Source organism: Pyricularia pennisetigena, chromosome 1, assembly GCF_004337985.1.
Source record: "Pyricularia pennisetigena strain Br36 chromosome 1, whole genome shotgun sequence".
Lineage (NCBI taxonomy): Eukaryota > Fungi > Ascomycota > Sordariomycetes > Magnaporthales > Pyriculariaceae > Pyricularia > Pyricularia pennisetigena.
Window position 1 is genome coordinate 3150631 of NC_043740.1, and position 27443 is coordinate 3178073.

The 27443-nt window shown below is 54.1% G+C and overlaps 9 protein-coding genes across 9 annotated transcripts; 7 read left to right on the forward strand and 2 right to left on the reverse strand.

The window, feature by feature from the left end:
• Positions 1 to 620: 620 nt before the first annotated feature.
• On the forward strand, positions 621 to 1076 carry PpBr36_07498 (uncharacterized protein; the record flags this gene model as incomplete). The annotated part of the gene is made up of 2 exons (XM_029894635.1): positions 621 to 642; positions 712 to 1076. The coding sequence occupies 2 exons, from the start codon at positions 621 to 623 to the stop codon at positions 1074 to 1076; spliced, it is 387 nt and encodes a 128-aa protein (XP_029748869.1).
• Positions 1077 to 1237: 161 nt separating this feature from the next.
• On the forward strand, positions 1238 to 4479 carry PpBr36_07499 (uncharacterized protein; the record flags this gene model as incomplete). The annotated part of the gene is made up of 2 exons (XM_029894636.1): positions 1238 to 1477; positions 1705 to 4479. 2 exons carry the CDS (start codon positions 1238 to 1240, stop codon positions 4477 to 4479), a joined length of 3015 nt encoding a protein of 1004 aa, XP_029748870.1.
• Positions 4480 to 5116: 637 nt separating this feature from the next.
• Positions 5117 to 6441, reverse strand: PpBr36_07500 (uncharacterized protein; the record flags this gene model as incomplete). The annotated part of the gene is made up of 3 exons (XM_029894637.1): positions 5117 to 5206; positions 5285 to 6076; positions 6229 to 6441. The coding sequence occupies 3 exons, from the start codon at positions 6439 to 6441 to the stop codon at positions 5117 to 5119; spliced, it is 1095 nt and encodes a 364-aa protein (XP_029747800.1).
• Positions 6442 to 8391: 1950 nt separating this feature from the next.
• Positions 8392 to 16267, forward strand: PpBr36_07501 (uncharacterized protein; the record flags this gene model as incomplete). Its single annotated transcript, XM_029894638.1, has 3 exons — positions 8392 to 8397; positions 8536 to 12687; positions 12782 to 16267. 3 exons carry the CDS (start codon positions 8392 to 8394, stop codon positions 16265 to 16267), a joined length of 7644 nt encoding a protein of 2547 aa, XP_029747801.1.
• Positions 16268 to 16933: 666 nt separating this feature from the next.
• PpBr36_07502 (uncharacterized protein) lies at positions 16934 to 18464 on the forward strand (the record flags this gene model as incomplete). Its single annotated transcript, XM_029894639.1, has 3 exons — positions 16934 to 17043; positions 17204 to 18213; positions 18315 to 18464. The coding sequence occupies exons 1-3, from the start codon at positions 16959 to 16961 to the stop codon at positions 18462 to 18464; spliced, it is 1245 nt and encodes a 414-aa protein (XP_029747798.1). The 5' UTR covers positions 16934 to 16958.
• A 233-nt stretch (positions 18465 to 18697) lies between these two features.
• PpBr36_07503 (uncharacterized protein) lies at positions 18698 to 19543 on the reverse strand (the record flags this gene model as incomplete). Its single annotated transcript, XM_029894640.1, has 2 exons — positions 18698 to 19306; positions 19415 to 19543. The coding sequence occupies 2 exons, from the start codon at positions 19541 to 19543 to the stop codon at positions 18698 to 18700; spliced, it is 738 nt and encodes a 245-aa protein (XP_029747799.1).
• A 1332-nt stretch (positions 19544 to 20875) lies between these two features.
• Positions 20876 to 22709, forward strand: PpBr36_07504 (uncharacterized protein; the record flags this gene model as incomplete). Its single annotated transcript, XM_029894641.1, has 2 exons — positions 20876 to 21999; positions 22091 to 22709. The coding sequence occupies 2 exons, from the start codon at positions 20876 to 20878 to the stop codon at positions 22707 to 22709; spliced, it is 1743 nt and encodes a 580-aa protein (XP_029747804.1).
• Positions 22710 to 22935: 226 nt separating this feature from the next.
• On the forward strand, positions 22936 to 23720 carry PpBr36_07505 (uncharacterized protein; the record flags this gene model as incomplete). The annotated part of the gene is made up of 3 exons (XM_029894642.1): positions 22936 to 23116; positions 23197 to 23589; positions 23653 to 23720. The coding sequence occupies 3 exons, from the start codon at positions 22936 to 22938 to the stop codon at positions 23718 to 23720; spliced, it is 642 nt and encodes a 213-aa protein (XP_029747805.1).
• Positions 23721 to 25276: 1556 nt separating this feature from the next.
• Positions 25277 to 27093, forward strand: PpBr36_07506 (uncharacterized protein; the record flags this gene model as incomplete). Its single annotated transcript, XM_029894643.1, has 2 exons — positions 25277 to 26911; positions 27007 to 27093. 2 exons carry the CDS (start codon positions 25277 to 25279, stop codon positions 27091 to 27093), a joined length of 1722 nt encoding a protein of 573 aa, XP_029747802.1.
• Between the last annotated feature and the right edge of the window lie 350 nt (positions 27094 to 27443).

Consider the following 27443-nt stretch of genomic DNA (forward strand, 5'->3'; position numbering starts at 1 on the left):
CAGTGCATTAAGACCAGACCAAGTCAAGAATCCAGCCGCCCGCTCGGTACGAGGCACACCGCAAGACCAGTACCCGCTCTAACCGTTTCTGTCCCTGTCATTGAGCTCACCGAGAAGCAAAAACAACAAAAAGAAAAAAAAAAGCAACGGGCGCAATTGAGGGGATTCCGGGTCATCCCATCTCATATTCAGAGTTCCCCTTAGGGTGAAGTATCTCATCGTCTGTGAAACCCAAGGTAAGCTACAGTGGCCACTTGGCAATCAGGTAAATAATGTACATATCATACCAACTTGCGAGAGTCGCCGTAGCACATGCTGCACCAAGTAAAAACTATTTAGTTGAGCGTTCAGTGATTGTTCATCATCCGTCGAATAAAGTTAGCTACCTGACTTGGCATTAGTCTACACCGTAGTTTGAAGCGACTATCAAAGATTTGATTGGGATTTCTCCCAACAGAGCGTGGACGATGTCGAAACGAGATCCCGGTCGTCCAAACCTCTCTTTCCTGAGGACCGTCATCATGGACGACGAACCCGTTGAAAAACCAATGAGCCGATATAGGTTCCGCTGGTTTCATTCAAGAACCCAATGTCGGATTTGGCCCAAACGCTGTTAGCATATGGACGGGGAAGTGCTGGCTAGTAAGAAACTCGTCTTGAGCCTGCCAACCCGCTTCTTTACCCCGATGATCGTTGTCTAACCCGCATTAGGTCCGCACTGTGGTCGGGGTAGTGAAACACCAGGCTGCTATACGAATAGAGTCCCTTCTCAGCACAGTGGGTTTTCCAGACTCAGAGGCAAGAAGTGGGGCGGGTTGGCCGCCGCCCAAATCGGCACCCGCAGATCGTTCAACGCAGGAATTTACCTGCCAGCTGCGACGACGAGTTCAAAGCCGCCTGTCACCGTCCGACTGACCTGCAAGCTTCCTGCTGCGAGTCGACGCTCAGGGCCTCTTTTTATTATTCTTTGTTTCTTGCGAGAACAATGTCAACAAACATCGACTGGTACGTACCACGTTGATGCTGCCACTGCTTCACAGCTTTGCTCTACGCTTAATCTGAATTTCGCCACGTGAAGCGAACGACTCCGCGACGCGTGCCAACAATTTATGATTATTGCGTTTGCCCAACCCAACCCAATACGATCGATTCGATAACGATACCACGCCGAAGCGACCGCCACAATCGCACACCCGGCCACCTGGCTAGGGCTTCCAAATTATCGCTTTAATACGAGATGCAGGCTCAAGGAGGATCTCAACGTTCGATGCAGAGACGATCGCCCGGTGCAGAACCAGGCCCGCCGCCAAATATTCCCGTGCGATCCATATCTCCCGCAGTTAACATGATGGCCGGCCCGGTCCAGCCACGCGCCTCAACGGCTTCAAACAGGTCAACCGGAAGCAGCAGCGGAGGTGGCGGGGCGGTCTCTTATGGCCCTGGAAATTCTGGAGGCGGCAGCACCCGGCGGACGAACGTATGTGTTTTGGCATTTATCCTGCGTCATTATCGCTCTTGTCACCACCTTTTACCTACAGCAAGTGCTTTGGCCATGCTGAAGTCTGCAGAAAAAGAGCCATTCACTGTCATTTTTTTCCCCCTTTCGTCCCATACAATGTTGCTCCCCTATTTCCCATTCCTGAGTGCAAGATGGACCTTCTGGTTCTGAATACACTTATTGCTCACACTCAATATATCAACCAGTCATCGGGCAGCTCCGCAATGCCTCTATCGCAAATAGAAAAGAGTGTTACACGGCTACTCGTGGCAACAAAGCAACTCTTGGAAATCCTCACACAGTGGTCGCGTGGTCAGGCATCAGACAGTCAAGTGTCGGACGTTTACGTCAGACTTGGGTACGAGTTTAACATGGCATGCCGCGCTTTTGGTGCCATCAACGTCGATACTAGTGACTTGGGAAACGTGCCCGAAAAGCTGCGCAATATTCTTGAATCAACACTCAGTCAAGAAGCTAGCGTCGAGAGTTTGGAGAACTACTTGCCCAAGATCCGCGATATTATAATCAACCTTCTACACGGTCTTAAGAGAAAACAGCAAAAGCTGAGGCAAAAGCCGCGGGACAGAGAGGATACTTCGGCCCCTGATAATAACCTGGGCAGGACCTCTAGTACCAGTACCACTGCGAGCACAAACACCGGCTTAAGCTCGTTATTAAATGAAGGAATCGAAAATGGGTACCGACCCGATTCTCAGAGCGGACCGAGCAAGAATGCAGCGAACAACCGGCGAATGCCGCGGGACCAGTCGCAAAACTCAACTGCTTCCGATCAGTCATCATTATCGAGCAATACCATGCAGAACATGCCGGTACTTCCTCCGTACCCTGGCGATGAGTCCATTCCCGACCGACCACCGCCGCAAGAAACAGTCGACGTCAACTCTTTCCCACCGCCACCTCCGCCCAAGGCTCAACAAAGCGCGCTTGCGGCGCTACAGCGGGGTGGGGATTTGGAAAGAAGAGCCTCACGGAGATATTCGGCTTATCAAATATCCAAGCATCTTGGCCCAGGCGCAAACGGCATCCCTATGCTCCCCGCGCAGATGGGCCCTATCCCGAACAGAGGCCGCGGCGAGATCAAGGAATCGCTGCGCGCAGTCCAGGGAAGGTCAGATACGCGGCGAAATGCTCCAAACCAACGTGCCTCTCGTTTGGATGGTTCGCCTGTCCGTACGCCAAGTCGTATTACAGAAGACAAGCAGTCATTTGACTCTGAACCATCCGAATCCCAGTCAACCGCAAGGCAGCCTGAGACCAGCGCCACCCTCAGAGGCCCTCCTACCAACGAATTTCCGGTCGGAGTGCCCGACGACGGAGACCTGACTCCGCAGCCCTCACGGACCACTGCGAAGGACTACACATCAGTCGAGAAAGAGCCTACAGCGGCTGCGACGACGACAACTCCAGAAAAGAAGTCTATGGGCGAGCATTCACCAACAGCCACGAAGGAACTGACCCTATTTTTGCAGTACAAGTCGAAGGTCAAGAAGTTTGTGCTCCCGAGTGGTTACAGTGGGCTTACCCTTGGGCGACTCCAGCTTGCGTTTATCGAGAAGTTCTCCTGGAACACTCATAACAACGGCGCCGATTTGCCCGAAATATACATACAGGATCCGGTATCAGGGGTTCGACACGAACTTGAGGATCTGGCAGATATCAAAGATCGTACGGTGCTTGTGCTCAATGTTGAGGCCCTGGATGAGGTCAAGAGACATATTGATGAAGGACTGAATTCGATCAAGACAATTGTGAAGGAAGTCAAACAGAACGTGGACGACCACTCGACGGCTCTACAAAGAGTCTCGGATAGGCAACAGGAAGCTGCTAAAGAAATTGCACGCCTCGCCGCCGCACCACCGCAGGCACCTATGACACCACCGGCAGAACACTCGCCGCGATCATCAGCCACCACGTCAGCACCTGCTGTTTCTCGACGGCCAAATCCCAACGAGTTGTCTGAGCTCAGGAATCTTCGACGTGATCTCGCTGTCCTACGGCAGACATACTCACATTTCCAGTCCGAAATTGAAGGCTCAATGGCATCACTGCGGACTAAGGCCAACAACGTCAAGGTTGCAGCAGCCAAGGCATCTATGCCTGATACTGAGGGTGGAGGTGGCCAAGCATACGTGATTAAGGGTCGCAAGCAGCTTAATACCGATTCTGACAGACTTGTCACACAGGTAGATGACCTCCAGGATATAGTTGAGGATCTACGCAAGGATGTCGTCACCCGTGGTGTCCGCCCCCGCCCGCGCCAGCTGGAGACGGTTGCCAAGGAGATATCACAGCTCACCATAGAGCTTAAGAAGATGGAGGAGTACATGAAACGTGAGAAGCCTGTTTGGACACGGATCTGGGAGAAGGAGCTGGAAGAAGTTTGCCAAGGTCGTGAGGAGCTACGTATTATGGAGGAGCTCATGATCGATCTCCAGGACGATCTGGAAAAGGCATCCGAGACCTTCGCGCTGGTGGAACAAGCAACCAAAGAACAACTCAAAGATGCCGGGGCAGGCAACGCCGCCGGGCCGATTGGTCCTGGTGTGCTCAGGCAGTTCTCACGAGGCCTTGAGAACATTGGCAACAACGCTTTTGTCGATCCCTCAGCTGCTAAAGAGGGCGTGCTTGGAGAGGTGCGAGCTTTGCAGCCGAACCACGAAAATCGCCTTGAGGCCATCGAGCGTGCCGAGAAGCTGCGGCAGAAGGAGCTCGAAACCCGCAAGGGCAACGCATTGACTAAGGAAATCACGGCGTTTGTGGGCGAAGGCAAGCTCAAGAAGTCCGGAGGCTTTGAAGAGGTTGAACGGGCCAGAAAGGCAATGGATGACAAGATTCGTAGGGAGGTATGGGAGAGGCAGAACGGCATTGTGCCAGAAAATCCAGTTGGCGAGGAGTCAGCACCTGAGGCGGGTGACAACGCGGTTGAAGTTGAACCTGATCAGGCTGCCACGCAAACTTGATCTTGGCTGGAGTGTGACGAAACAGGATGATGTTCTTGGAAAGAAGAGGATGTACGTCACCTTGTGTTTCTTTTTCTGTCCTATGAACAGAGTATTGCCAAATACGCGTAATGGGTTCCGGTTACATTTCTTACGTTCATATTTTTTTTTTTGATGTTTTTCATTCAACTGTTGGACAAGACTTTATTACATCTATCTTTCCCCGTTCGCCCGGATACGGTTTGGAGCGTTATTTATAGCATATACTAGCTTTTTTTTTTCAAGCCTCCTCTCTGTTCACCTTATTTTCTTTCCCTCTTTCATGTTTTGCGGTAATTGGGTCGGCGTTTGTTCACGTGAAGCGTGGAGCATTTGTCATTATTTCGATCTCAAACTTGCCATGTACGTTACCTTGAGTATCTTCATTTGGTCCAGGCTACACTCTTGGCTTTCTCGAATTGGATCCCTCAGGAATGGGTACATGCGTTCTTGGAGTCTTAATACTTGTCTAGAACTCCTTCAACACTTGACAGATAACTACTTCGACTCGAAACTTGTCGCGCATTCTTTCAGCTTCCGTGAATGACTTGAGACACTGTTTTAAGATTGGTGTGCTTTCATTGAATTCATTTCTATTTCAAGTCACTTAAGAGATAGTCTAGCTGCTATCAGACTTGACGTGCTGATCATCTCTTGCAAAAGTATTGGCCACGATGAATGGGAAGCATGAAGTTGCTTCCAAATATACCTATCAATGCAGAAGATATCTCCAATTAGTTTCTCGCATACTGGCGGCTACCAGCCTGGAATACAAGACAAGGCTTACCTTGACCGCGTCAGCTCCGGCCTTGATCTTGCCCCACGAAACAGCTTCGTCTGGTCTCGCACCGGCATCACTGCCGTCAAACTCCTGAGCCGTGTTAATGTAGACGGCGGACTCAGCTCCGTTGCGCATCAAGCAGGCATTGGCGATGTGATGCTTGACGACGCCGCCGCCGAGGATGATGATGCCGGCCCGCTTGGCCCGCACGGCGATGGTGTTGATCTTGCGGATATCCTCAACGATGTCGACGCGCAGGTGGCGCGGCGAGGCCTTGAAGCTGTGGAAGTACAGCATGTCGCCAAGGCTACCGTCGGTCAGGGCAGGGCAGAAGACGGGTATGTCGTTCTTCCAGGCCCAGTAGTAGACGGAACGCTCGTCATTGATCTCTTTGCCGAGGCGGTGGATGACCTTGCTCGGGGTCCAGTTGACAGCGTCCTCGCCGTCGTCTCCCTTGCCCCTGCCCGCCTCCTGCTCGTCGAGCATCTTGTCGAGGATGGGGACGACCCAGTCCTCAAAGGCGCAGTAGTTGGAGTTTGGAACGACGAGATTCCCAATGCGGTTGAGGCCCTTCTTGCGCAGGTCGGCGCCCGAGGCGCTAAAGGACGACATGTACGTGTCGCCGAGGCACTTGATCAGGTCCTCCTCGATGCCACCGGCCGTGGTGACGATGGCCGAGACGTGCTTGTGCTGAACGAGGTAGCGGAGTACGCCACGGAGGCCCGACGATATAAGGTTGGAGGTGTAGCCCAAGAAGATGGTGGTGCGCTCGCCCGTTTCTGGGTCGCTCCATGCTCTCTATATTTGGTTGTTTGGGTTGTTGCAAACACAAGACCACTTGGTCAGCTATTATGTTCACTTATAAATACTATTTTCCCCTCATGCAAAAACATCAAAAAAAAAAATATAGCAATAAAAACATGGTTTTGTTTTGTTCTCTTTTAGCTAACCATGTCGTTGATGATGCGGACTGCCTCACACATAGATGAGGCTTGGAACCCCATGTGCCTCATGCCGTCGAGGAGGTCCTCAGCCGTGATGGGACGGCCACGGAACTTGTTGAAGTCTAGCTCCTCGACCTTTTGCGAGCCGGCCGGCATCTCGGCCGATTGGACGAGGACGGCATCCTTGGCCTGCCTGGGGGCTTGGGACTCTTGTGGCATGTTTTTGTTGGCGTGCGGTAGAACAAAGTACTGTGGACTTTGGGTACTATTGTCGAAACTACTGTGTGTACCTTCAAGTTTTAGACTTAGTGCGGATTGCAATGCAAAGGATGAAGCCAAAAAAGATTTGCTTTAGGTAAGCTTGGTAAGGTAGGCTGACTTGGATGCACGAGGGGCGAGGCAAAGGGAGGGGTTCCCCATGAAATGCATGACCGTGTGGAAATTCGAATTTACTGTGCTATACTGTATGTACCTAGGGCCAGTAGGTACGGAAAGAATACGCCGTTGACATTGGATGGTCTGGGTCCATCTTGACTAGGACCTAGGGGTACTGAACTTACCACTTAGGTAATTACGTATTGTCCGTTCTTGGAAAAAGGGAAGAAAAAAGAAAAAGAAAAAGGAAAAGCAATGGCCAACTTCTTTGCGCCCAGTCGGGTGACGGGAACTGGCATGAGTCGAAAACCCATACCTTACCAAACGCGTGCCGAAGTTCGAAGTTTCGTCGGTGCAGAAATCCCCGCTGCAAAGTTTGCCAGACTTGCAGCTACTGCCCTGTATGCTCACTAATGAGGTCGAATTATTATCCGACGGACAGTAGTTTGGTGCGAGTGTAGCGTACCATGCTTGCGTGGTAATGAACCACATCAAATTTCCAACCAGTCTGACGGCGCGGCTATGTGATCCATGTTCGCTGCTATGCGTAGTGGAGTCCTTACTCCGTCTCCGTACATTGAAGGAAGGGCTCTTCCCGTCATGCGACGGCCAGGTTGCTTTTTTATCGATCTTATTTTATCCAACTTTTTGTGCACAGGGTCGATGAAGCAGGTTTGGGCGTGATGAATTAATTGATTTGGGGTCGTTACATGGGCGGCGAGATTTTTTTTTTTTCTTTTCTCTCTCTGTTCTCTGATCGTGTCACCACTTTTTTTTCACAGGCCACCCTGGTCATTTCGGTTTTTGAAGGTCATCGGTGCCATGGGTGTCATCAAATTCATCAAACAAGATACCACAAAAAGAAACCAGGGGTCGCACACACTCTTTCTCCCGGTTGTGATGCGTGGTGACCTAAACGACTAATGTGTTGGACGACCAAGGAGATGGAGCTCAGTGGGGATTTTGAGACAGCACAAGGGCCGGCTTGATGAATCAAGTCTTGGGCCCAATTAAGCTTAGCGCAGGCCCGGTAGCGGCAAGCGCCACGCGCATTGGAGCACGGTTTTGAGGCTGGGATGATTGGGCTGGCTTTGGCTGGGGGGTGTGGGTGTCTTTGCAGGCTTTTACCGGGGGTAACGCCCGCCGCAGCACCAAGGGTACCCGGGAATCGAGAAAGCACGGGCGGGTGGGTTTGGCCTGGTTTGGTTTGGCCTGATGGATCTCGAATTCGGGGCAACCTTCATTCTCCTCGAAAAGGCTTTTTGCTTGTTTTGTCTCGTAGCAGCTTTTCAACAATCCGGCAGCCAAACGGGGGGACACACAGCAAAAAAAAAAAAAAACAAGCGCAGTCTTCATCCAACAGCGCTGCCGAGTTAAACCTCTTGTTTCCGCTAGCAAAATAGCCCCCAATCACGCATATCGCCTAGAATCGAGAATTCTTTCAACTCTAAACCCACCACACCACACCACACCACACCGCACGCGAGGCTCAGCTGTCACCGAGGCTACGGCGTGAACGGCGAAGTTACGTCTCGGCCACGACAGTGACCGTTTGTGATCACCAGCCGCAAACAGAATCAACGAGATCAAGTCTGTAACGAATTCGTGTTGCACGCCAATCATAGACAAGCACACGTACACGCACAAGCACGGAGAAGTGGACGCGCTGCATTGCCCGTAGACGTTCCGAAGGGCAGAAATTACTATCAACCCAAGAGCCATTGGGGGTGGAAATGAACACAGTTTTCACCGTGTTTTAGTTGTATCAGGGCCGCTGTGCCCTTCACTCATGTAATGTGCGTACTGCAACCTGCTGTTGGGGGTTTTTTTTTCTTCCATACTGCAGGTCCGAACCTTGAGCTACTCCAAGCGGGTGGCGAGAAATCCCTGCTGCGGACATTACATCAAACTTTGTTTTGATTGTGATGTTTTGTCCAGCCAACATCGTGCAAGGCATGTGTACTTACCCATAACCATACATACAGGTCTAGATACGGCGGTCGCTACGATGGCGATCGACGCTCTCGGTCTCCGCACAGGTCCCCGGATCGCTACAACGACCGGGGGCCACCTTACAACGACCTCGATCGGCGCCGGCTTTCGGGAGAATCACGCGCCAACCAGTCGGCTTTTGGTGCAAACAGAGATGGATACCACAACGCTCCGTTTGGAAGAGAGCCTCCTAGAGGACCCAAGGCACTGATAGACGGCCCTGGTGGTCCCAGAGGTGGCTATGCTGGTGAATATCGCGGGAGAGGTGGGCGCGGACGTGGACGGGGTTTCAGGGACGATAGTCGTGATCGCGCACGCGATCGCGAAGACCACCGCGTTGATCGCCGAGATCTGCAGTTTCGTGACGAAAGACTGGAGCGGACTGACAGAAGTAGAGAGCGGGAGCGCGATTTTAGGCACCAAGGAGACAGTTTTCGCGGCCGACGTCCATCTCCTCCCAGGCCACGGTCGCCACTAGGAAGGGAACGTGATTTTCATAACCGCGACAGAGATCGCGATGTGCCCTTGGGTGTTGATGCCGAGAGGGCCCGGCGAGGCTCCCGCGATGGACCTCTCTCTGCGGGATCTTCCAACTCGGATCAGCACTTTGGGCATCAGATGTACCGCGGAAATCCCAGAGGTGGTCGTGGCCGAGGCCGAGGCGAACGGGACCGGGGTGGCCGGGGTGGAAGGAACTCGATTTACGATGATCGCGACCGGTACCGCAGCCGCTCTCAGGATGGGCGTTGGGGAGGACGGGATATGAGGGATGAGCGCGACGCGCCGCCAAGAATTATGGACGATCATCGACCACCGAGGGACCCCAGAGATCCCAGAGACGATCGCTCTCCTCGTGATCGCGATCTTATCAGACCCAAGGTGGAAAGAAATTCCTTGACTCACGAGCAGCAACCGCAGGTCAAGGAAATCTCGCCCCCGCCTATCGCGCCTTCAGCACCCGCGTACGGATCCATAGTCCCTAGTAGGATTCCATCTGCGGGCGAGATACAAACCCCCACAGGCAAAGCGCCGCCTACGGGACCACGCGCATTGACGGAGGAACGGCCCGTATCAGCTGGCCACCAGGCAGGAAGTGATCGTGGACCATCTGTGGGGCCGTCCAAGGCTGCCAGCCACGACGGCAGCCCTCCGATACCAACAGGGCCTCGTGCACAGCAGCAGCAACAGCAGCAACCGCCACCGCAGCCGAGGCCATCAAGCAAACAGTGGATCAACCCAGCAATCAGCGGTAAACGAGTGCCCGACTCGCCCAAGTTGAACAGATCCCAGAGTTTTGCGTCACAACATCCAAGGCCCTTTGATCATCGGCCTGCCTCTTCAGGCTCTGAGCGCCAAAATGAGTATGGAAACCGCCCGACTAGCAGCGACGCCAAGTCAGATGCCCACACGGATAGTCATCACTCGCTACACATGGCCGAGCCCGGAGAGATCCTACCTGATCACGTCGTGCGGGAGACGCAATCTGCTAGGGCGTCGATAGATCGTGACATGCGACCGCCTTGGTCGGCTGTAGACACCGCCATGCCCACATTCGGGTCAGCAGCGAGCATTGCACGGGCTTCGCCCACTCGACAACGCCAGCCCACGGCGAGCCCTGTTATGCAGAAACACAGCAGAGACGGTCAGCTCACTCAGACTCCTGCGCAGACTCCGGCTCCACGGCCAAGACCACGTCGCAAGCCCACACTACGAGTTTCTGCATCCCGTATCAATGCATCGCCCAAGGAGGCTCTAATCCCACCAGTAGTTGACCAATCTTCTGACTCGGACGAAGAGGATATGAACGATTATTTTGAGATGGAAATCCAGAAGGCCGAGGCGGAAATCAAGAAGCTCGATGTCGAGGAGTCGTCAAGCTCCTCGCAAGATGCAATTGCATATGCTCGTTTGATGGTGATGGCGGCTACACGTTTGATTTCAGAGCCCAACGGTTTAGGGGAAATTATAGGAACGATCCCCGAAAAGCAGAAAACACCCAGGCCAGAGACACCTCCTGCTGCCTCTGGGATGCAAGTTGATGCACCGGTTCCAGAGCCATCAGAAACCAAAGCCTTAGCTGACCCTCCTTCTCAACCGCTTATTCAACCACCTGCTCAGCCCGATATTCAACCCGCTGCCCAACCCGAACCTGTAAACAAAGCTGAGACCACTCAAGATGCAGAAAAGGTTGAGGAAACCGCGTCCAATCCAGAACCCAAGATCGAAGATGTTGAGATGCAGGATGTGAACGTTCCAAACCCGGTCTCAGAAAAGCCAGAACCCGAGCCCGAGTCCCGGGATGTGGATGTTGTCATGGCAGACGCCGCAGAACTTCCGCCCGTTGCTGCGCCAGTACCATCGATAGAGCATCCTGTACCGAATGGCGTGGTGACAAATGGTAACGTACCTCCTCCTCCGGCTCCTGAGCAAGAAGCCCCCATGGAAGAGCCTACGCGGCCCAATTCGCCAGACAAGATGGAGGAAGATGACGATGCCACCGAAATCGATGACTTGGACTACGCCACGATGGAGTCTGCACGGCAGTATATGGTCACACCGCCCTTGGAGGATTTGCCCGTATTCGATGTGACCCCGTGGCACGAGGATGGGGCGTTGCTCAAGTCGTTTGTACCCGCAGACGGCATCACACAGCTTGTTATGCAACGGTTCAAGCAGGAGTCTGGTGTGAAACTTGAAGAGATATCGGTCGCTCAGCGAGATTACCTCTCCAAGTACGAGGGATATGTACGTTCCAATCTCGCGGACGCACCTGGCGGTGCCAAACACAAGAACGCGGGTCAGGCGGGCGGAACCAGCCCGCGGACTGCTCCTGAGCCCAGGCCGGAAGGAAGGAGGGCGGGCAGGTTCGCGACTGAAAGAGACCTCGAGCGTGTCATTCAGGCTAGTAGAGAAGAGGAAGAAGCTAGACGCGAAGCTGCCGAGAGAGCCAAGGATAAAAAGGACGACAAGCCTGTTTCGAAAGAGGCTACGATTCCCAACATGTTCTGGAACGATGAAGAGCGCGCCAAGGAACTTTTTATCGACACCTCTGGGCTAGTCACCACCGAAACGCTCGTGGCGGCTTGGCACGTTCTTCCTCCTGTCTGCAATTTCACAGAAGAGGAAGAGGCGTTGTTTGAAAAGGCCTACCTAGAGTTCCCTAAGCAGTGGGGTAGGATCGCGGACCAACTGCCTAAACGTGACTTCAAGTCGTGCATACAGTATTATTATCTCAAGAAGAAGGAGTTGAACCTCAAGGAGAAACTAAAGAAGCAGCCTAAGAAGCGGAAGAAGGGCCGTGGCAAGGCTAGGTCCAGTGCCCTCGTGTCTGAGCTTGGCAACGGCGAGAACGAGACCGAGGAAAACAACGGTGAGGGCGAGAACGGAGAGCGCAGGCGACCGAGGCGTGCCGCGGCGCCCACTTTCAACTTTGAGTCTGCAGCAACGCCAACTCATGCCGACTCAGATGGAGCTGGCTCAACAGGAACCCCGGGTCGCCGCGCCAACGCTAGCAACAAGGATGGGAATGGAACCGAGAAGCCCGAGAAGAAAACAAGGAAGCGCCAGCCCAAGGAGAAGAAGACAACAGAGGTACCAAAGCTTGCCACGAACCTGGTGCCGACGCCTCCACTGGCTACCAAGTCTGCCACGAACCGGTCGAGGTCCAACTCGCGAGCCCAGGGGGGTCCTGATTGGCCTTCACCGCAGATACCATCCACGCCCGGAACCATGCCGGTGTTGGCACAAGGCATGCCACCGCCATTTGAGATACCCTCACCTGGAATGCAGCCTGGTGTTGTGCCTGCTCCCATCGTCACCGCCGAACGGTCACCAGCCACACCGTTGCCGACTGCCGCTCCCGCGAGCGAGCCCACGGCACCGCCCTTGCGCCCCGAAGTTCCTGCGCCATCGCCACAAAGCAGCGTGTCAACATTCGAAATCGGACAGCCGTCCGGCTCCGAGCGTGGACGTGCCCAGGGTGGAGCGTCCAGCTATTGGAGTGTATCTGAGGCGAATGACTTCCCGGCATTGCTGAGGTCGTTTGGCACCGATTGGGGTGCTATTGCTGCTCACATGCAGACCAAGACTGCGGTAATGGTGAGTACTTGCTACCGTATTTTGCTCCGGAATGGGGATGTGCTGGTGTGTCTATTGACGAGCTCTGCTTACCGTTTACTTCCCTTTCATGCAGGTTAAGAACTACTACAGCCGTCAAAAGGATAGCGCGAAGCCCGAATGGGAGCAGATTGCCATCGAGGCGGATGTCAAGAAACAACGCGGACAGAAGCGCCCTCCTCCACCAACCCCCACAGGCGGTGCTCGCGGAAAGAAATACGACACCACTCCAGCGCCCAGTTTACCGCGGCCAATCGTCTCTGCAGAGCCATCTGACGCCCCAATGCAGGCCAAGTTGGAGCCCCAGGGGCCTTCTCCGACCCAAGCACAGCCCATCTCGTCGGCTCCGAATCAGGCCTTTGGGCGGTTTCAAGTGCTCGCTCCACAAGCTCCTCCTGTGGCTTCTCCGACATCTACCGTAGTTCCAACCACGCCTGCCCCACCACATGCTATGCAGTCTCCCATTGTGCAGAACCAGCCAGCAGCGGTACAACAAGCCAAGCCTGCTGTGGCACCCGTCGCCCAACAGCAGCCGCTTGTGCAGGCTGTAGTGTCACCTATCGCATCGCCGTCTGTTTCGCAACCACACTCGCAGACGGTGTCTCCTCGGGCCCGGCCTGTGAGAGGACCAGGGATTGCATCTTTTACGTTTGCTAACCAAGAGATGGAGCCCCAGCGCGAGCGCGAACGTGAACCACAACCCATTGCAACAACCCAGCCACAGCCAGCCCGAGCATCGCAGAAGCCCGTCGCAACTGCTGCCGCTGCCGCCATGCCAGGTCCCAGTCATATGGAACCATTGGCACCGCAACGACCCGCTTGGTCCAACAACAACAACAACAGCGACATCGACGCCCAAATCAATAAGATTGCCCAAAAGCGGAATCAGCGCAATGACGTCTTTATACAGCAGCAGATCCAGCAGCAGGCACGGGAAGAGTCGAGACAAGGCAGCGAGCGCTCCGGAAACACGCCGGTACACAGCCCGGCACCGGCCAGGCTCAAGCAAGAGCCCGAGGTGCCACACTTGTATGATGCGTACCCTCCTATGCCTCAAGCGCCTCCTAGGAGCGCTCCTATGAGAAATGAAGCGGCTTCAGTGCCAAGGCAGTCGGAACCACCCCATCCGCGTATCGTCACTTCTGTGCCGCCCGTGTTTGCTCAACAGCAGCCACAGCAGCAGCCACAGCAGCAAGCACAGCCGCAGCCCATCCAGCAGCCCACTCAGCAACACATTCAGCAGCCCATCCAGCAGCCCATCCAGCAGCCCATCCAGCAGCCTATCCAGCAGTCGATCCAGCAGTCGATCCAGCAGCCCATCCAGCAGCCTATCCAGCAGTCGATTCAGCAGCCTATCCAGCAGTCGATCCAGCAGCCTATCCAGCAGTCGATCCAGCAGCCCATTCCGCAGCCCATCCAACAATCCATTCAGCAGCCCCTCCAGCAGCCTCCTCCACACAGGCCTCTGCACTTTGGCGAGCCTGGCCCGTCTGTTACTCCATCTCACGGATCTCCGATTGGTATGGAGAGGCCATTGTCAAGGATTCAACAGCGCCCAATGCCTTCGGTGCTTATGGAACAGCAGCAGCAACACCAACCACCGCCACCTAGAGAGTCTACGCCTCAGCAGCCTCCTCCCATGGCCGCTCCACCGGTCCCGGCACCAAGACCTGCTGCCAAGACGTCTAACTTGATGGCCCTCCTGAACGATGACCCGCCGCCACCGCCGGCAGCTCCTCCCACCAAGAGGGTTGTTGATGTGTCGACCAACAACAAGGTCAAGGTTTCCTCGACACCTCCGCCGTCTGTCGTTACACGCCCGCCGCCGCCGCCTCCTCCCCAGTCCACTGCGCCTTCGCCGCTGCGTGAGAGTCAGACTCCCATGTTTTCACAATATCTGCGCAACACTCCCACTACTTCGGGGGTGCCGTCCCTGAAACCGTACGGTTCCGTCAATACCCAGTCTCCACAGCCACAACATATGAGCGTGTCCAGACAGTCGGTTTCCGGCCACCCAATGGAACAAGTGCCGGAGCGCGACTATTATGGTCGACCACAATATCCTCCGCAGCACCAATCTCCCGCGACGAACTCTCCCGGCGGTCACCACTTCCCTCCGTCCCAGAGTCAGCAGGCGCAGGCAGGGTATCAAGGACAACCGACGTCATATGCTGCTCAGTACGGAGCGCCGGTCACACAGTCACACTCGGCATCGCCAACGCCGCAATATGCGGTACAGTCTTCCAGGCGCGACCCAGGACCAGCGCCCCCAGCCCGTGGAGAGCCGTCGTGGCAGCAGGAGAGGAACTCGATGCAAAACACCCAAGCACCGCTGCACTGGTCACAGCAGCCACCTCCGCCCAAGCACAGTCAGCCTCCACCACAGTCTGCATGGGGTGCACAACACGGCGGACCACCGAAGCCCTCATCTTCAGCGGGGCCGCAACAAGGTGCATGGTCGGGTGCCCCACCTCCAGGGCAACAGCCGCCGCCTCATCTTCACATGGGAATGCGGGACGACAGGGGATATGCTATGCATGATCCTCGAGACTCCAGAGATCCTCGGGATCCCAGGGGAGATCCAAGGGCAGACCCAAGAGGTGACATGAGAACAGATCCAAGGGGAGACATGAGAACAGATCCAAGAGACATGAGAACAGATCCAAGAGACATGAGAACGGATCCCAGAGGGGACATGAGGGTGGATTCAAGAGCGGACATGAGGGATCCGAGAGCGGAAATGAGGGATCTAAGGGCAGAGATGCGGGATTCAAGAGGGGACATGAGAGGGGATCCGCGAGACATGAGGGGGGATATGCGCGAGAGGGAATTGCGCGAGAGGGAGCTTCGCGAGAGAGAAATGCGTGAGAGGGAAATGCGCGATGCGCGAGACCCGAGGGATCCTAGAGATCCTAGAAACCAGCCTCCTCCCGGCGGCGGGATGGTGCAACATCAACACGGCCCTCCGCCCCCTCAGCACTACCAGCAACATGCGCCGCCTCTGCAACATCATCAGCAGCACCCGCACCACCAGCATTCGCACTCGCTAAGCGGGCATCAATACCCACCTCCACCTCCTAGGGATGATCGACAGGGGCCGCCCCCACCGCAGCAGCAACAGCAACAACAAGCTCCGCCGTACCCTAGATATGCTAGCACTCCGGGGCCAGGGATGACTGGAGAGCCGATCCCGCCACCGTCGAGGAGCTACACGCCGGTCAGCGCCATGTACGACAGAGGCGGGCCGCCGCCGCAACAGCAGCAGCAACCGTATGGAGGACCACAGGGGCCGCCGCCACCACCACAAAGGGGTGACCCGCTCAGGGACCACATGCAAATGAGGGCTGATATGGGTGGGATGCAGCCAAGAGACCTGAGGGAGCAGCAACACCTGCAGCAGCAGCAGCAGCAGCAGCAGCAGCAACATCAACATCAACATCAACAACATCAACAACATCAACAACATCAACAACATCAACATCAACATCAACAGCAATCAATGCTACAGAGACAACTGAGACCGCATGAGGAGTATCCTGGTCGGGATCGATACGGACGATAGTAGAGAGAGTACTTGAAGGTAGAGAAGAAATGTTTCTTGTTCTTTCTTTGGTGAGGACATGTTCTATGGGCGGCATACATATTACACATTTGTTTTCTTGTATAAGACATTTTCATTCTAAAGTCATTATTCAATATTGGCGTGTTTGCATGGTCAGATCTTGTGTTATCAAGATGTTGTGGTTAATATTTCTTGTCGCTGACAGGTTCGTACACCTTGTGGCATATGGCTGTCGGACAAAATGTGTTTCCTGCCATGGCGTTTTCAGAGCGTAGATTATTTGCACATATATAAGGTACCTTATACATGACTTTTTTTTATTTTATTTCCAGGAGCGGAACGGTCATGTGTTTTTCCTTTTCACATTTCCGCACCAATTGGCTGCATCTCGACAGTAATACGCCGTCTTACGCCCAGAATATCTGACTGGGAACAGGTGGCACTGTACCTTGGTGCAGGTGGACACTGGAGTTCCGCAGAAATGGGCGGGGTAAGCTGTAACTCGGTCCCTCTGATATGGTTAATATCGGCATTCCGAACCGTCATGATCATCATCAGGCCGAGTTCATCCAGAGAGGCATGAACTGCTGATATTTTTCATCCTTTGATGGCTTTTGTCTCGAACCAAACGGAACGCCAATTGGATGTTGGACTGAAGATTTAACAGATATATCCACCGCTTACAACGAAAATGACTGGTTTTGAGGAGAAGATTGAGAAGGCGGTCCAGGAGGGCGTGTCACCAGGACTGGTGCTGATTGCGGGAGACAAGACGGGTAAAACAGCCTAACTCATTATGATTATTTTTCTTCTTCGTCTTTTTTTTTTTTTTGTTTTTTTTTTTTTGTTTTCTTCCTTTCTGCTCTTTTCCCTCTGCAGCAAGAAAGGTCTAACAAAAGGCCCTCGTCTCATGGGACTACTTGTAACAAAATGCAGGCAAACTCGACTACCGCAAGACGTTTGGCAACACCAGTCTAGATGGCGCCGGCGACGACCAACAACACCAACCGCAGCCCATGTCGGCCAAAGACAGCGTCTTCACCTGGATGTCGCTGACCAAGCTCGTCACCGCAGTGGCGATCCTGCAGCTCGTCGAGCAGGGCAAGCTCTCGCTGGACGCCGACGTGGCCGACCAGCTGCCCGAGCTGGCGGCGCAGCCCGTCATCGCCGGCAGCGACGACAGCCTGGCGCCCCGGCGCGGCGCCCTGACGCTCCGGCACCTGCTGGCCCACGCCTCGGGCCTGCAGTACCCCTTCATCCCCGGCGCGCTGGCCGCGTACTACGAGCGACAGGCGGCCCGGCCGGGCGGCGAGGGCTTCGACGTGGCCAAGCGCCGCGCCAGGGTGCAGGAGCGCTTCGGCGTGCCGCTGGTGTTTGAGCCGGGCGAGGGCTGGTGCTACGGGCCGGGGCTCGACTGGGCCGGCCTGCTGCTCGAGCGGACCGTCGGGGAGTCGCTGGATGCGTACGTGAAGCGGGCCGTGTGGGCGCCGCTGGGCGTCGACGAGCGCGACGCGCCTAGCTACTTTCCCAGACCCGGCAGCGACAGCGACGTGGCCACGAGCGCCCGCGGGCCCGACGGCAGGATGGTCGCGGTGCCGGACCTGCCGGCGCCGCCGGCAGCCGAGGCGGCGTTTGGCGGCGAGGGCATGCGCGGCTCCATGGACACGTTTGCGAGGCTGCTGCGGTCGCTGGCGCGGGACGACGGCGTCCTCCTCCGGCCCGAGACGGCCGCGCTGCTGTTCGAGCCGCAGCTGAGCGGCCGGTGGCCCGCGAGCAAGACGGCGCTGCGCGACCTGCTCGCCGGCGCCGACTGGCTGAGCGGCGTGGCGCCGCCGCAGGGCGACGAGTACGATTGGGGCCTGGGCGGGCTCCTGGTCCATGGCGACAGTCACCCGTACAGGCGGCCGGGTTGCCTGATGTGGAGCGGCATGTTCAACTCGAGCTGGGTAAGGAGCTTTTTCTTCTTGCTCTCTTTTTTTATATGTCATTGTGGTGGTTGTTGGACAATACAGAGTAGACTAAATGCTGACTTTCAGGTGCGCGGTAGTTTATCGATCGGGAAGCGGGTGTCTATGGTGTCTTTGGGACGCAATGTCTGCCGCCGGGTGATTCTCCCATACGCAATCTCACAGAGGCCTTCCAGGAGGAGGTTTACAGAAGGGCAGGCAAATTGAACAAGTCCCCAAGTTCACTATAGAAGTACTTTTCCATGTAGACTCAAAGTGAGAATAGAAGAAGCTCATCAAATACCAAGCCTAGAAATAGTTGGACCAAGCAACATGCCTTTTTGCCTTGGCCAGGGTATACGCTTTGATGCCAGAACTCCCCGTGTAAAAATGCAGCCAGCCCAGAACAGAACATCATGTACAAACCATAACATAGCGCAGAAGAAAGATATCCTTGCTCCAACGCATCTCCCTTTCTCTCCAATCACTGCCTCAGCCTCTTAGGCGGCTTGACCGTTCTTCCCGATCGCGTGACGGTCGGACCATCGGTGGCCGGCCTTGTCATCCTCTTGGCCTTGGCACTCTGCCTGGGAGCCGGCCACGGCGGCGTCGCAGCTGTCTCCGTGCCCACCAGCGCATAATCAGCGACAGGCTCAAGAGATCGATCTTGTGCCATCTCCGCCGACGGAGGGGAGCCCTCGTTTCTGGGGCTGGGGCTTGGGCTGCTGCTGCTGCTACTGGCAGGTCTGGAAGACGAGGCCGCCAACACTTCCATCGATGAAGGAGAGGTGAAGGGCGAGGTGACGGGGGTGGCGGCGCGACTGCCGTTTCTCTCAGCCTCCAGAGCCTTTGCGATCGTCTCTGCCAGAGCATACACTCTGGTCATGAGGCCCCGAAGGTCGAAGCTGGGGCAGTGGCGAGCCTTTTCCGCCGCGTCGGAGATGACCATGTTGGCGGCGGTAGCGGCGTCCAAGGCCCGCATGTAGCGCCGGAGCTGAAGCTTGACCTCGTCGTCGCTTTTGAGAGCATCCAGCTCATCCTGCAGCGCTTGTTGCTTCTGCAGATGCTCTAGCTGCAGTCGATGCTTCTCCTCCTGTAGGTGCGAGACGAAGTAGGTTGTTAGCATTTCCTGGGCTTTTTGTGATATGGTCGCGTAATTGGCAGTCTCGAGGACGAATCACTCGTTTATCTCGGTACTTACCCAGCTCAGATATGTTTGACGGCCACTTGCGGCCTCTCTGGCGGCAGCGCCACGAACATCGCTCTCTGGGAACCGCCCAGGGAGCGTGAGAGGCTGAAAATGTGGGATGCTGGAATCGGACATCTCCATGATGTGTGGTGCTGTGTTTTTCCTTTGTGGTGCGATGTACCAGAAATTCTGGGAGAGTGCGAGGGAGGGTGAAAGGTAGGGAAACAGGAAAGAGTGTTATGTAGCCAGTGGTTGTTGCTGGACTGCAATGGCATGTAATTTGTATGGCCCAGGAAAAGCAGAAAAAAAACCAAACATCCGAAATCCAGAGGGGAGAGGCTATCCTTTTATACGTGTGATAAATAGTTTGAGATTGTTCATGTTTAAATTTTAGAGACGCAAGGTGCATGGGCGAACTGAAGATGCCTTGCTTATACTTTTGTTTTGCACCGCGGGTCAGTTGGACCTGGTCATTCTCAAAGTCCAGCCTCTGCATCTACCTAGGCTAGCTTTCTCTGCGGTGCATTGGTAGCAGTCTCGAGGCAGTGACTCCCCACGATATGTAACAAGGAGCGCTCTTTCTCAGTGGCATGGTCGTACGATTTATACTGCTTTTTAATTACAGTTAAGAATGATCCGACTTTGCCATCACTTGGGGAGCGCCTTCTACTTCACCACCTCGCCTTGAGCCCACCAACCAATATGCCCATACACATGATTTGTCCCTGTCCTGATGGCGATGCTTCCTTCAGCATGTGCCATCGGGTGTCTCATAGAAAATATTGACTTTTCTCTCGTTCTTTCTTTCGTGTGGCTGGTCATGGTTGTCACTGACAACTGGGGTATATGCACAGCTGCTACATATGCAACAGCTAACCTTGAGCGGTTGCTCCGGGGATCAAGACAGACTGACTTTCCAATGACTCTCAGGTCAGATGTATGGCGTGAGTGAGTGTGAAAATAGACAATGTGTGTAGTGGTTTCTATTCGTTTCGTACAGAGATGTGCTACTGCTGGGAAGTCTGGCTCAGATATCGTACCATCGTCGAAACTCCGGGCATCCAGATGTCAAAAGATGAGCAGCCTGTTGTGAAGACGAGTTGTATTATTCTAGATGACTAAGAATCGAGAGCAGCCAACATAACCATGGCTGCCACATCTGTCCAACCAGGCACAATCGTCGTCGATCACAAATTCGTGTTCCGGGTAAAAGTAGGCAAGACTGCTGACTTCGGGAACTATACCATACAATTCCCAACCCGAGGCCGAGTGGCCTGCAGACTCTTGTGTTACCCCATTTGAGCGGGGTGGCCTTTAAATCTTTGGGTTTCTTCATTTCTTCTTGTTCTTCTTCCTCTTGTGGGAATCAAAATAACATAAAAATACTTCTATAGCCACGCCTAATTCACAGCTATATATACATATCATATCTGACCCACTCGGTTCTCTCTCCTAACCGCCCCCCAAGGCACAATGTGGCTGATTAACACCCAGACCTTGGCCCTGGAGTACTTTGCCAGTCCCAAAAAGGTTCCCTACGCCATTCTCTCGCACACATGGGAACAAGAAGAGGTCACGTTCCAAGAGTTCCACAAGCTGGACACAGCGAGGTCCCGGAAAGGGTTTGCTAAGATCGCCAAGACGTGCTCCGTTGCCAAAGACCGAGGCCTTGAGTACGCCTGGGTCGACACCTGCTGCATCAACAAGGAGAACAGTGCAGAGCTCTCAGAGGCCATAAACTCAATGTTTAGGTGGTACAAGAACGCAACCGTCTGTCTCGTCTTTCTCTCCGACCTTGCTCAGGGACATGACGGTGGGTGGGCCTCCTGCCGCTGGTTCACCCGGGGCTGGACTCTCCAGGAGCTCATAGCACCCCCGAATGTCGAATTTTATGACGCAGCGTGGACTTTCAAGGGTACCAAGAAGGGCTTGCTGGGCCTCTTGTCTTGGGTGACTGGTATAGATGAGACCGTCCTGTCGGGAGAGACCAGGCTGTCCGAACTGCCTGTTGCCAGAAAAATGTCGTGGGCAGCGAGAAGACGAACGGGCCGGGATGAGGATATCGCATACTGTCTGATGGGCCTGTTCGACCTCAACATGCCACTGCTATACGGCGAAGGTCAAAAGGCCTTTCTAAGGCTGCAAGAGCAGATTTTGAACCAGACGCACGACCTCAGCCTTCTCGCCTGGACCGCTCAAGACGAGCCACACCCGTATGAGGACTATGAGGACGGTGACGACCCGCACCAACAATTCCGAGGCATTTTTGCGAGCTCCCCAGTTGAGTTTTCTGCTTGCGGGGGCATCGTCTCTCGGCTGTACCCTTGCTGGACATCGAAGAGCGAGGAATTTACCGTCACAAGCAAGGCCTGGAGGTCAAACTCGCCTCTGGTATATGAAGTCCAGTTGCTCGAGGAAGTTGGAACTTTGGGAATTGAACCGGAGCAGATAATGGGGAACGGGACTCCGGAAAACTTTGTGCTGTCCCTGAGATGTATAAAGAGTGGGACAGTGGACAATATGTGCAAGTTCCTGACCATGGTCATCCTCCTCAGACAAACCAGCGAGGGTTACGTCCGAACACGGTTCCGAAAGACGTACTACATAAATGACTTGGCAACGAGGGTGACACAGAAAGAGTTCTACTTCACCGCTCCGACCCATATCAGCCCTTACCTATCGCGCAAGATCTGCTCGCAGTACAGCGGAAGCCTGTGGGTTCCCAAAACCGACCGAGACCAACTTTGACGCCCCTGAGCTCCTGCAAGTGTTTGTGCCGCCCGAGGTGTACGACCCGGTGAACAACGTATTTCGGCTGGATGGCGGGCCCGGCAATGCTCATATCGGCCTGAACTTCAACGTAAGCAATGATTCGCCGCTCTCGCAAAGAAATAGTAGCAACCAACCGCGCAATTTTAAATTCCTGCTGGCGGCGAGACACCTCGGAGACGCAGGAACCAGCGGCGACCGCGATCCGAGATTGGCATTTTCCTGGGCCATCGTCCCCGAGACGTCCGACTGGTACGACCCAATGCTGCTCTTCCTGAAGGGGCCACGCCAGCGGGCCATTGACAATATCAACAAGATATCGCTTTCTTTCTTCCAGCAGCCGCTACCGACCAGGGTCGAGCTCAAGTGGAAAGGCGCCAAGTTCGGTGAGTTGCTGCTTGACGTGGTCAGGGTTCCGATGCAGGAGTTTAGACTGGTGGACAGGCCGGCCGAAGATGATTACTTGTACTCGATCCAACTCGGATGGAAGCCTTGGGTGCCGCCAAGGGCTGGTTCTTTTGTCCCGAAGCGAAGATGAACGAACATGATGACAATCTCCTTGTATTTCTTTGCCGGTGCATATGTTATACACCAAGTTGTACACAGGTAACTCGGGTAATATGAAAAAAAAAAAAAAAAAAAAAAAAAAAAAAAAATAGACAGCATATTGACAAAATGACGCCTTGTAAACTTTCAAACAACCCGTGAGTATGCAGCGGATACACCATCACCTCCATCGTGGCAACCAGCACAACAGGCCAGACATGCGTTGCGGTCGCGACATCGTCGACATTTTCAACGGTGCAGTGCTTTTGATGGCGTCCTCAAGAATTACGCAGAAATCACCGTCCCCCGGCCGCGGTGTCGTGTCCACTTACACATTGTTCGTGCCGTTGATTCAACTCAACTACAGAGCTCAAGACCGTCCCAGCAGCTTCGGGGGGTGTAATTGGTTCAGGAGGGTCTAGCATGCCTTCGGAAACGTGGACGTGTCCCCCTCCTTTGCCTTCAAGCTCTGACGGCAGTGGAGGGCGGAATCGGTAGCAACAACAACAACAACAACAACATTAATGATAATGACAGCAGCGGTGATCAAGGTGGATTGACGCTGGGTACAAAAGTAGGGATCGGCATCGGGGCGGCCTCTGCGCTTATAATTACGGGCCTGCTGCTCTTCTTTAGGCGCCGTGCGCTCCAGAGGCGCAGGGGCCAAAACAGGCCGATTGAGGAGATGCTGCCGGACGAGAAGAAGGGGCATCCCTGGCCAACCGGAGCTGGAGGGGGCCCGAGATTAATGAACTGGGTGACACATCAAATCCGCAGGAGCTGTCTGCTGTTGGTGATGGTGGTCCTGCAGGCGCAGCTATCGGCGGCTGGGGTGCGCGGAAGGAAGGGATCCGGGGCTGGGCGCGAGGATGGTGGGGCACTACGCAACAGCAAGGAAGAAACGTTTTTTTTTTTTTTTTTTTTTTTTTTTTTAGCTCGAGGGAAGCAGTGCGGTCACCTGGCGGCGATGAGGATGCTGAACATGAGGCCGGATTCGAATTGATAGTTAAAAGATTAATGTTAATGTTGGCCCACTGACATGTTTTATTTGGGTCGTCATGGATGCATGGTTTGTGTGTGTTGGATTTCGTCGGGTCGGTCTCCGGACGTCACTATGCGGTGTGTTGCACCGTAGACTTGGGCCCAGGCTTCCACTTTGAAACCGCCCAGCTTTGGCCAGAATTTTAAAATTCTACGGGATAAGTACCTGTTTGGGCGTCATAGGAAGGGTCGGGTGTAATTAGCTTCGTAATAGAAAATCCGGAATACTCTCAACAAGCATAAATCCGCACATTTCACAATCGAGGTTGCATTAATTGTTTTTTGTTGTTGCAATTAGCGTGGTAAAGTTCTCGGTACGAAGTCCTATGTTGTACTAGCTGCAGAATCCAAGTGTTTCCTGCTCTCTAGTTGGTTTAGGCTTAAGTGATGGTAGCCAAAGAATGCTTGGAGGAGTGGGTACAATCACCAAACAAAGGTCCAAACCAAGATGCAGGGATTAGGCGAACCCCCCGTCCCCGTACATCAATTACGCCAATACATTCCATCCGTTGAATTCCCCGTGGCCAAGAAAAAATAAGATACCGCCCCTAGACACGAAGGAGATAGACCAAGGCTGCATGCAGTAGCTCCCTAACCTGCTGTGTAGCGATATGTAGCGGCACGTACTCGTGGCTTGCATCCATGATGGCCATATTGGGTAATCGACCTTCATTCCCACGTCCCAAGTTTGAACAACACACACCCCCCGAGTCGACCTTCCAATACCAGCCTGCCGGTCTGGGGATTTGCATCACCCCACTCCAGCTGATTTGAGGGGGTGCCACCCAGACTGGTATATAGATCTCGGGTGTACAAGTTCCCGGCGTTGGCGGCGAAAATGATCCACAGAAACATTTTGCTAGCCTCCATCCCAGACCAAGAAGAACCCGGTCAAAGCCAGTAAGACTCCTCCTTGGTACGAGCAGTGCAGCCCATGGAATCGAAAGTTCCACCCTACGGGGAAACACAGCACCAAGCAAGCGAGATGGCAAACCTACAGTAGGAAAAAAAATCATGATAAAAATATAACTAAAAACAAAATAAAATTTCCTGTGCCATTGTTGTACTGTAAGGAATATGCGGGCCAATCCAAGTTCCCCCGACCCCGATCGTGGGTGGCGGATCCTTTCTCTGAGGATGTATATCTTAAAAGGTCTTTGCATCTGGGGTTGGTCACACTTTCCCTTTTGATCCTCTTTGTCCTTTTTTTTTTTTTTCCCCCTCCCCTGCTTGGGATCTGTTGCACCCTTCTTCTCTTGTCTCTTTCTCATTCCGTTTTCTATTCTCTAGATTGGGGTAGAATATATTTGAGAAAACGACCCGTTCCGCAATCTGCCATCTGATTTGTTTTCATCCCATCTGGGTTCTCTCATCTCCTACTTTCCCTTTTGGTCTCTTGACTACCCAAATCAGATTCGCAGGACTCGAGAGTTTGGACGACGGATGGTCAAATCGGCATAAACGCACCACTTTACCCTGGCACATTAAACCGGGGCCTCCTGGGTCGCCCTTTTTGGCATGATGCTCAACTCTTTACCCAACGTCTACGCCCTAGGGCTTGCAGCAATATTTCTTGCCGCCGTCTACATCTACAGAGACGTGCGATGGCGCCGGTTTTCTCAACACGCTGATCTACCGCAGCTCAAGCCTTCGTTGGTTTGGGGTCACCTGAAAACCCTTGGTGAGAGGCTCAGCAAAAAACCAGCTGGAATACACCATGATTACGTCTTTGAAGAAATCATGCAGGAGCTGGGTAACCCGCCCATGTTCAACTTTGACATGAGGCCAATTTCCCGACCCATGGTTGTGATCACCAGCCATGAACTTGCTGAGCAGGCTAGTCGCGCGTCAAAGACTTTCCCGTGGTCGACAAACAAGTCGCCCACTTTGTATGAGATTTCCCCGCTCATCGGTGAAAGCTCGTTGCTGGCCAAGGAGGGCGAGGAGTGGAAGGCTCTCAGGCGGAGATTCAACCCAGGCTTTGCGCCCAAGCATCTCCTCAGCCTGCTCCCTTGCATCTTGGACAAGACACAGTACTTTATCGACCACCTCGACCGGCTAGCGAGGTCGGGAGACGAGTTTCTGTTCAACGAGCTTACCACCAACCTTACCTTTGACATCATCGGCGCCGTTGTTCTCGACGTCGACCTCGATGCCCAGAGGGGTAAGAGCGAGCTGGTCAACGCCTTCCAGGCCATGAGCAAGACCTTCCTGAATCCTTCACCCCCTGGCTTTGCCAAATTCTTCCTGCGCCAAAGGTATATTCGCTGGGGCCTCCGCCGCCGCATGGAAACTGTTCTCAGGCGATACATTATAGAATGCCACGAAAAGCAGAACCAGGCCCATGGCAGCATCGGCCGATCACGCAGTGTTCTGTCGCTCAGCCTCGAGGGCTTGGATACTCTAGACGAATCTCTGATTGCCATGATAGGCGACCAGATGAAGACGTTCTTGTTCGCCGGCCACGACACCACCAGCATAGCGCTTCAGTGGGCCATGTACGAGCTCGCGCGCACGCCGCGGGCCCTTGCAGCCATCCGAGCCGAGCTAGACGAAATCTTTGGGCCAGACACGGATCCCGCCACCGTGAGGGACCAGCTCCTTGGCCCCTCCCGCGAGGAGCTTTATGCCCGGTTGCACTACACCTCGGCTGTCATGAAGGAGACGCTTCGTCTGTACCCGCCTGCCGCAACTGGTAGATTTGCCCCCAAGGGCAGCAACTTCCGCTTCACGATGCCTAACGGCCAGGGCATGTCCCCTCTCATGGACGGCAAGATCCTGTATATTTGCCACTACCTGATACAACGCGACCCGGCAGTTTACGGTGACACGGCCAACGTCTTTGAGCCGGAACGATGGCTCGGAAACACGGATACGTCAATGGCGAGTGGTGGAGATCTGAACGAAGCCGCTGCCGGCCTGATGGGTGAAAAGCACGCCATCCCGGCCTCTGCCTGGAGGCCATTCGAGCGTGGTCAGAGGAATTGTATAGGACAGGAGCTCGCCAACATCGAGATGAGGGTCATCCTTGCTTGCATCGTGCGCAGGTTCGACTTTGAAAAGGTTGGTTTGGGCGAGCTTTTGAGGGATGAGAAGGGCAACTATGTGATGGATGCATACGGGCAATATAAGCCTGTTAACAGGCTCTACAACGTGAGTTAACATTCATCTTCTTTGCGCAATCATGATTTTCCGTGGAAGACTGCAAAGTCAAGAACCATTGAAAGCTAACACCCCATGCTTTCCAGGCAACCAAAATCACCGCACAGCCTGCGGACGGGTGTAGAATGAGAGTAAGGCTGAGTGATAAGGCTCAAGCTGCTAGCAAAGCTTGAGAGCTAGTATCTTTTTTTTATATACACAAGTATAACGAGTTAATACGAAGCTTTTCAAGAAACGGTTTGGATGCTGTGTAGTGCCAATGAAAATGACAAGTGAAGAAAGCAAAACCACTAATCTTTCTCATCAACTAGCAACTTGACAGCTACTCTTGTGGTAATGCAAAGCAGAGGTTCCGGGTAAAACCAGAAGTCAAGACAAATCCGGTAACCAAGCCGGGTAAGCTCGCTGCACGTATATTAGGCGCGCCAACTATAGCAAGACTTTCCTCGGAAAATTCTATATTTGGCAATTAAACTGTAAGTATAGCAGCCGTCACGAAACCCAGGAACCACGTTGACTGATG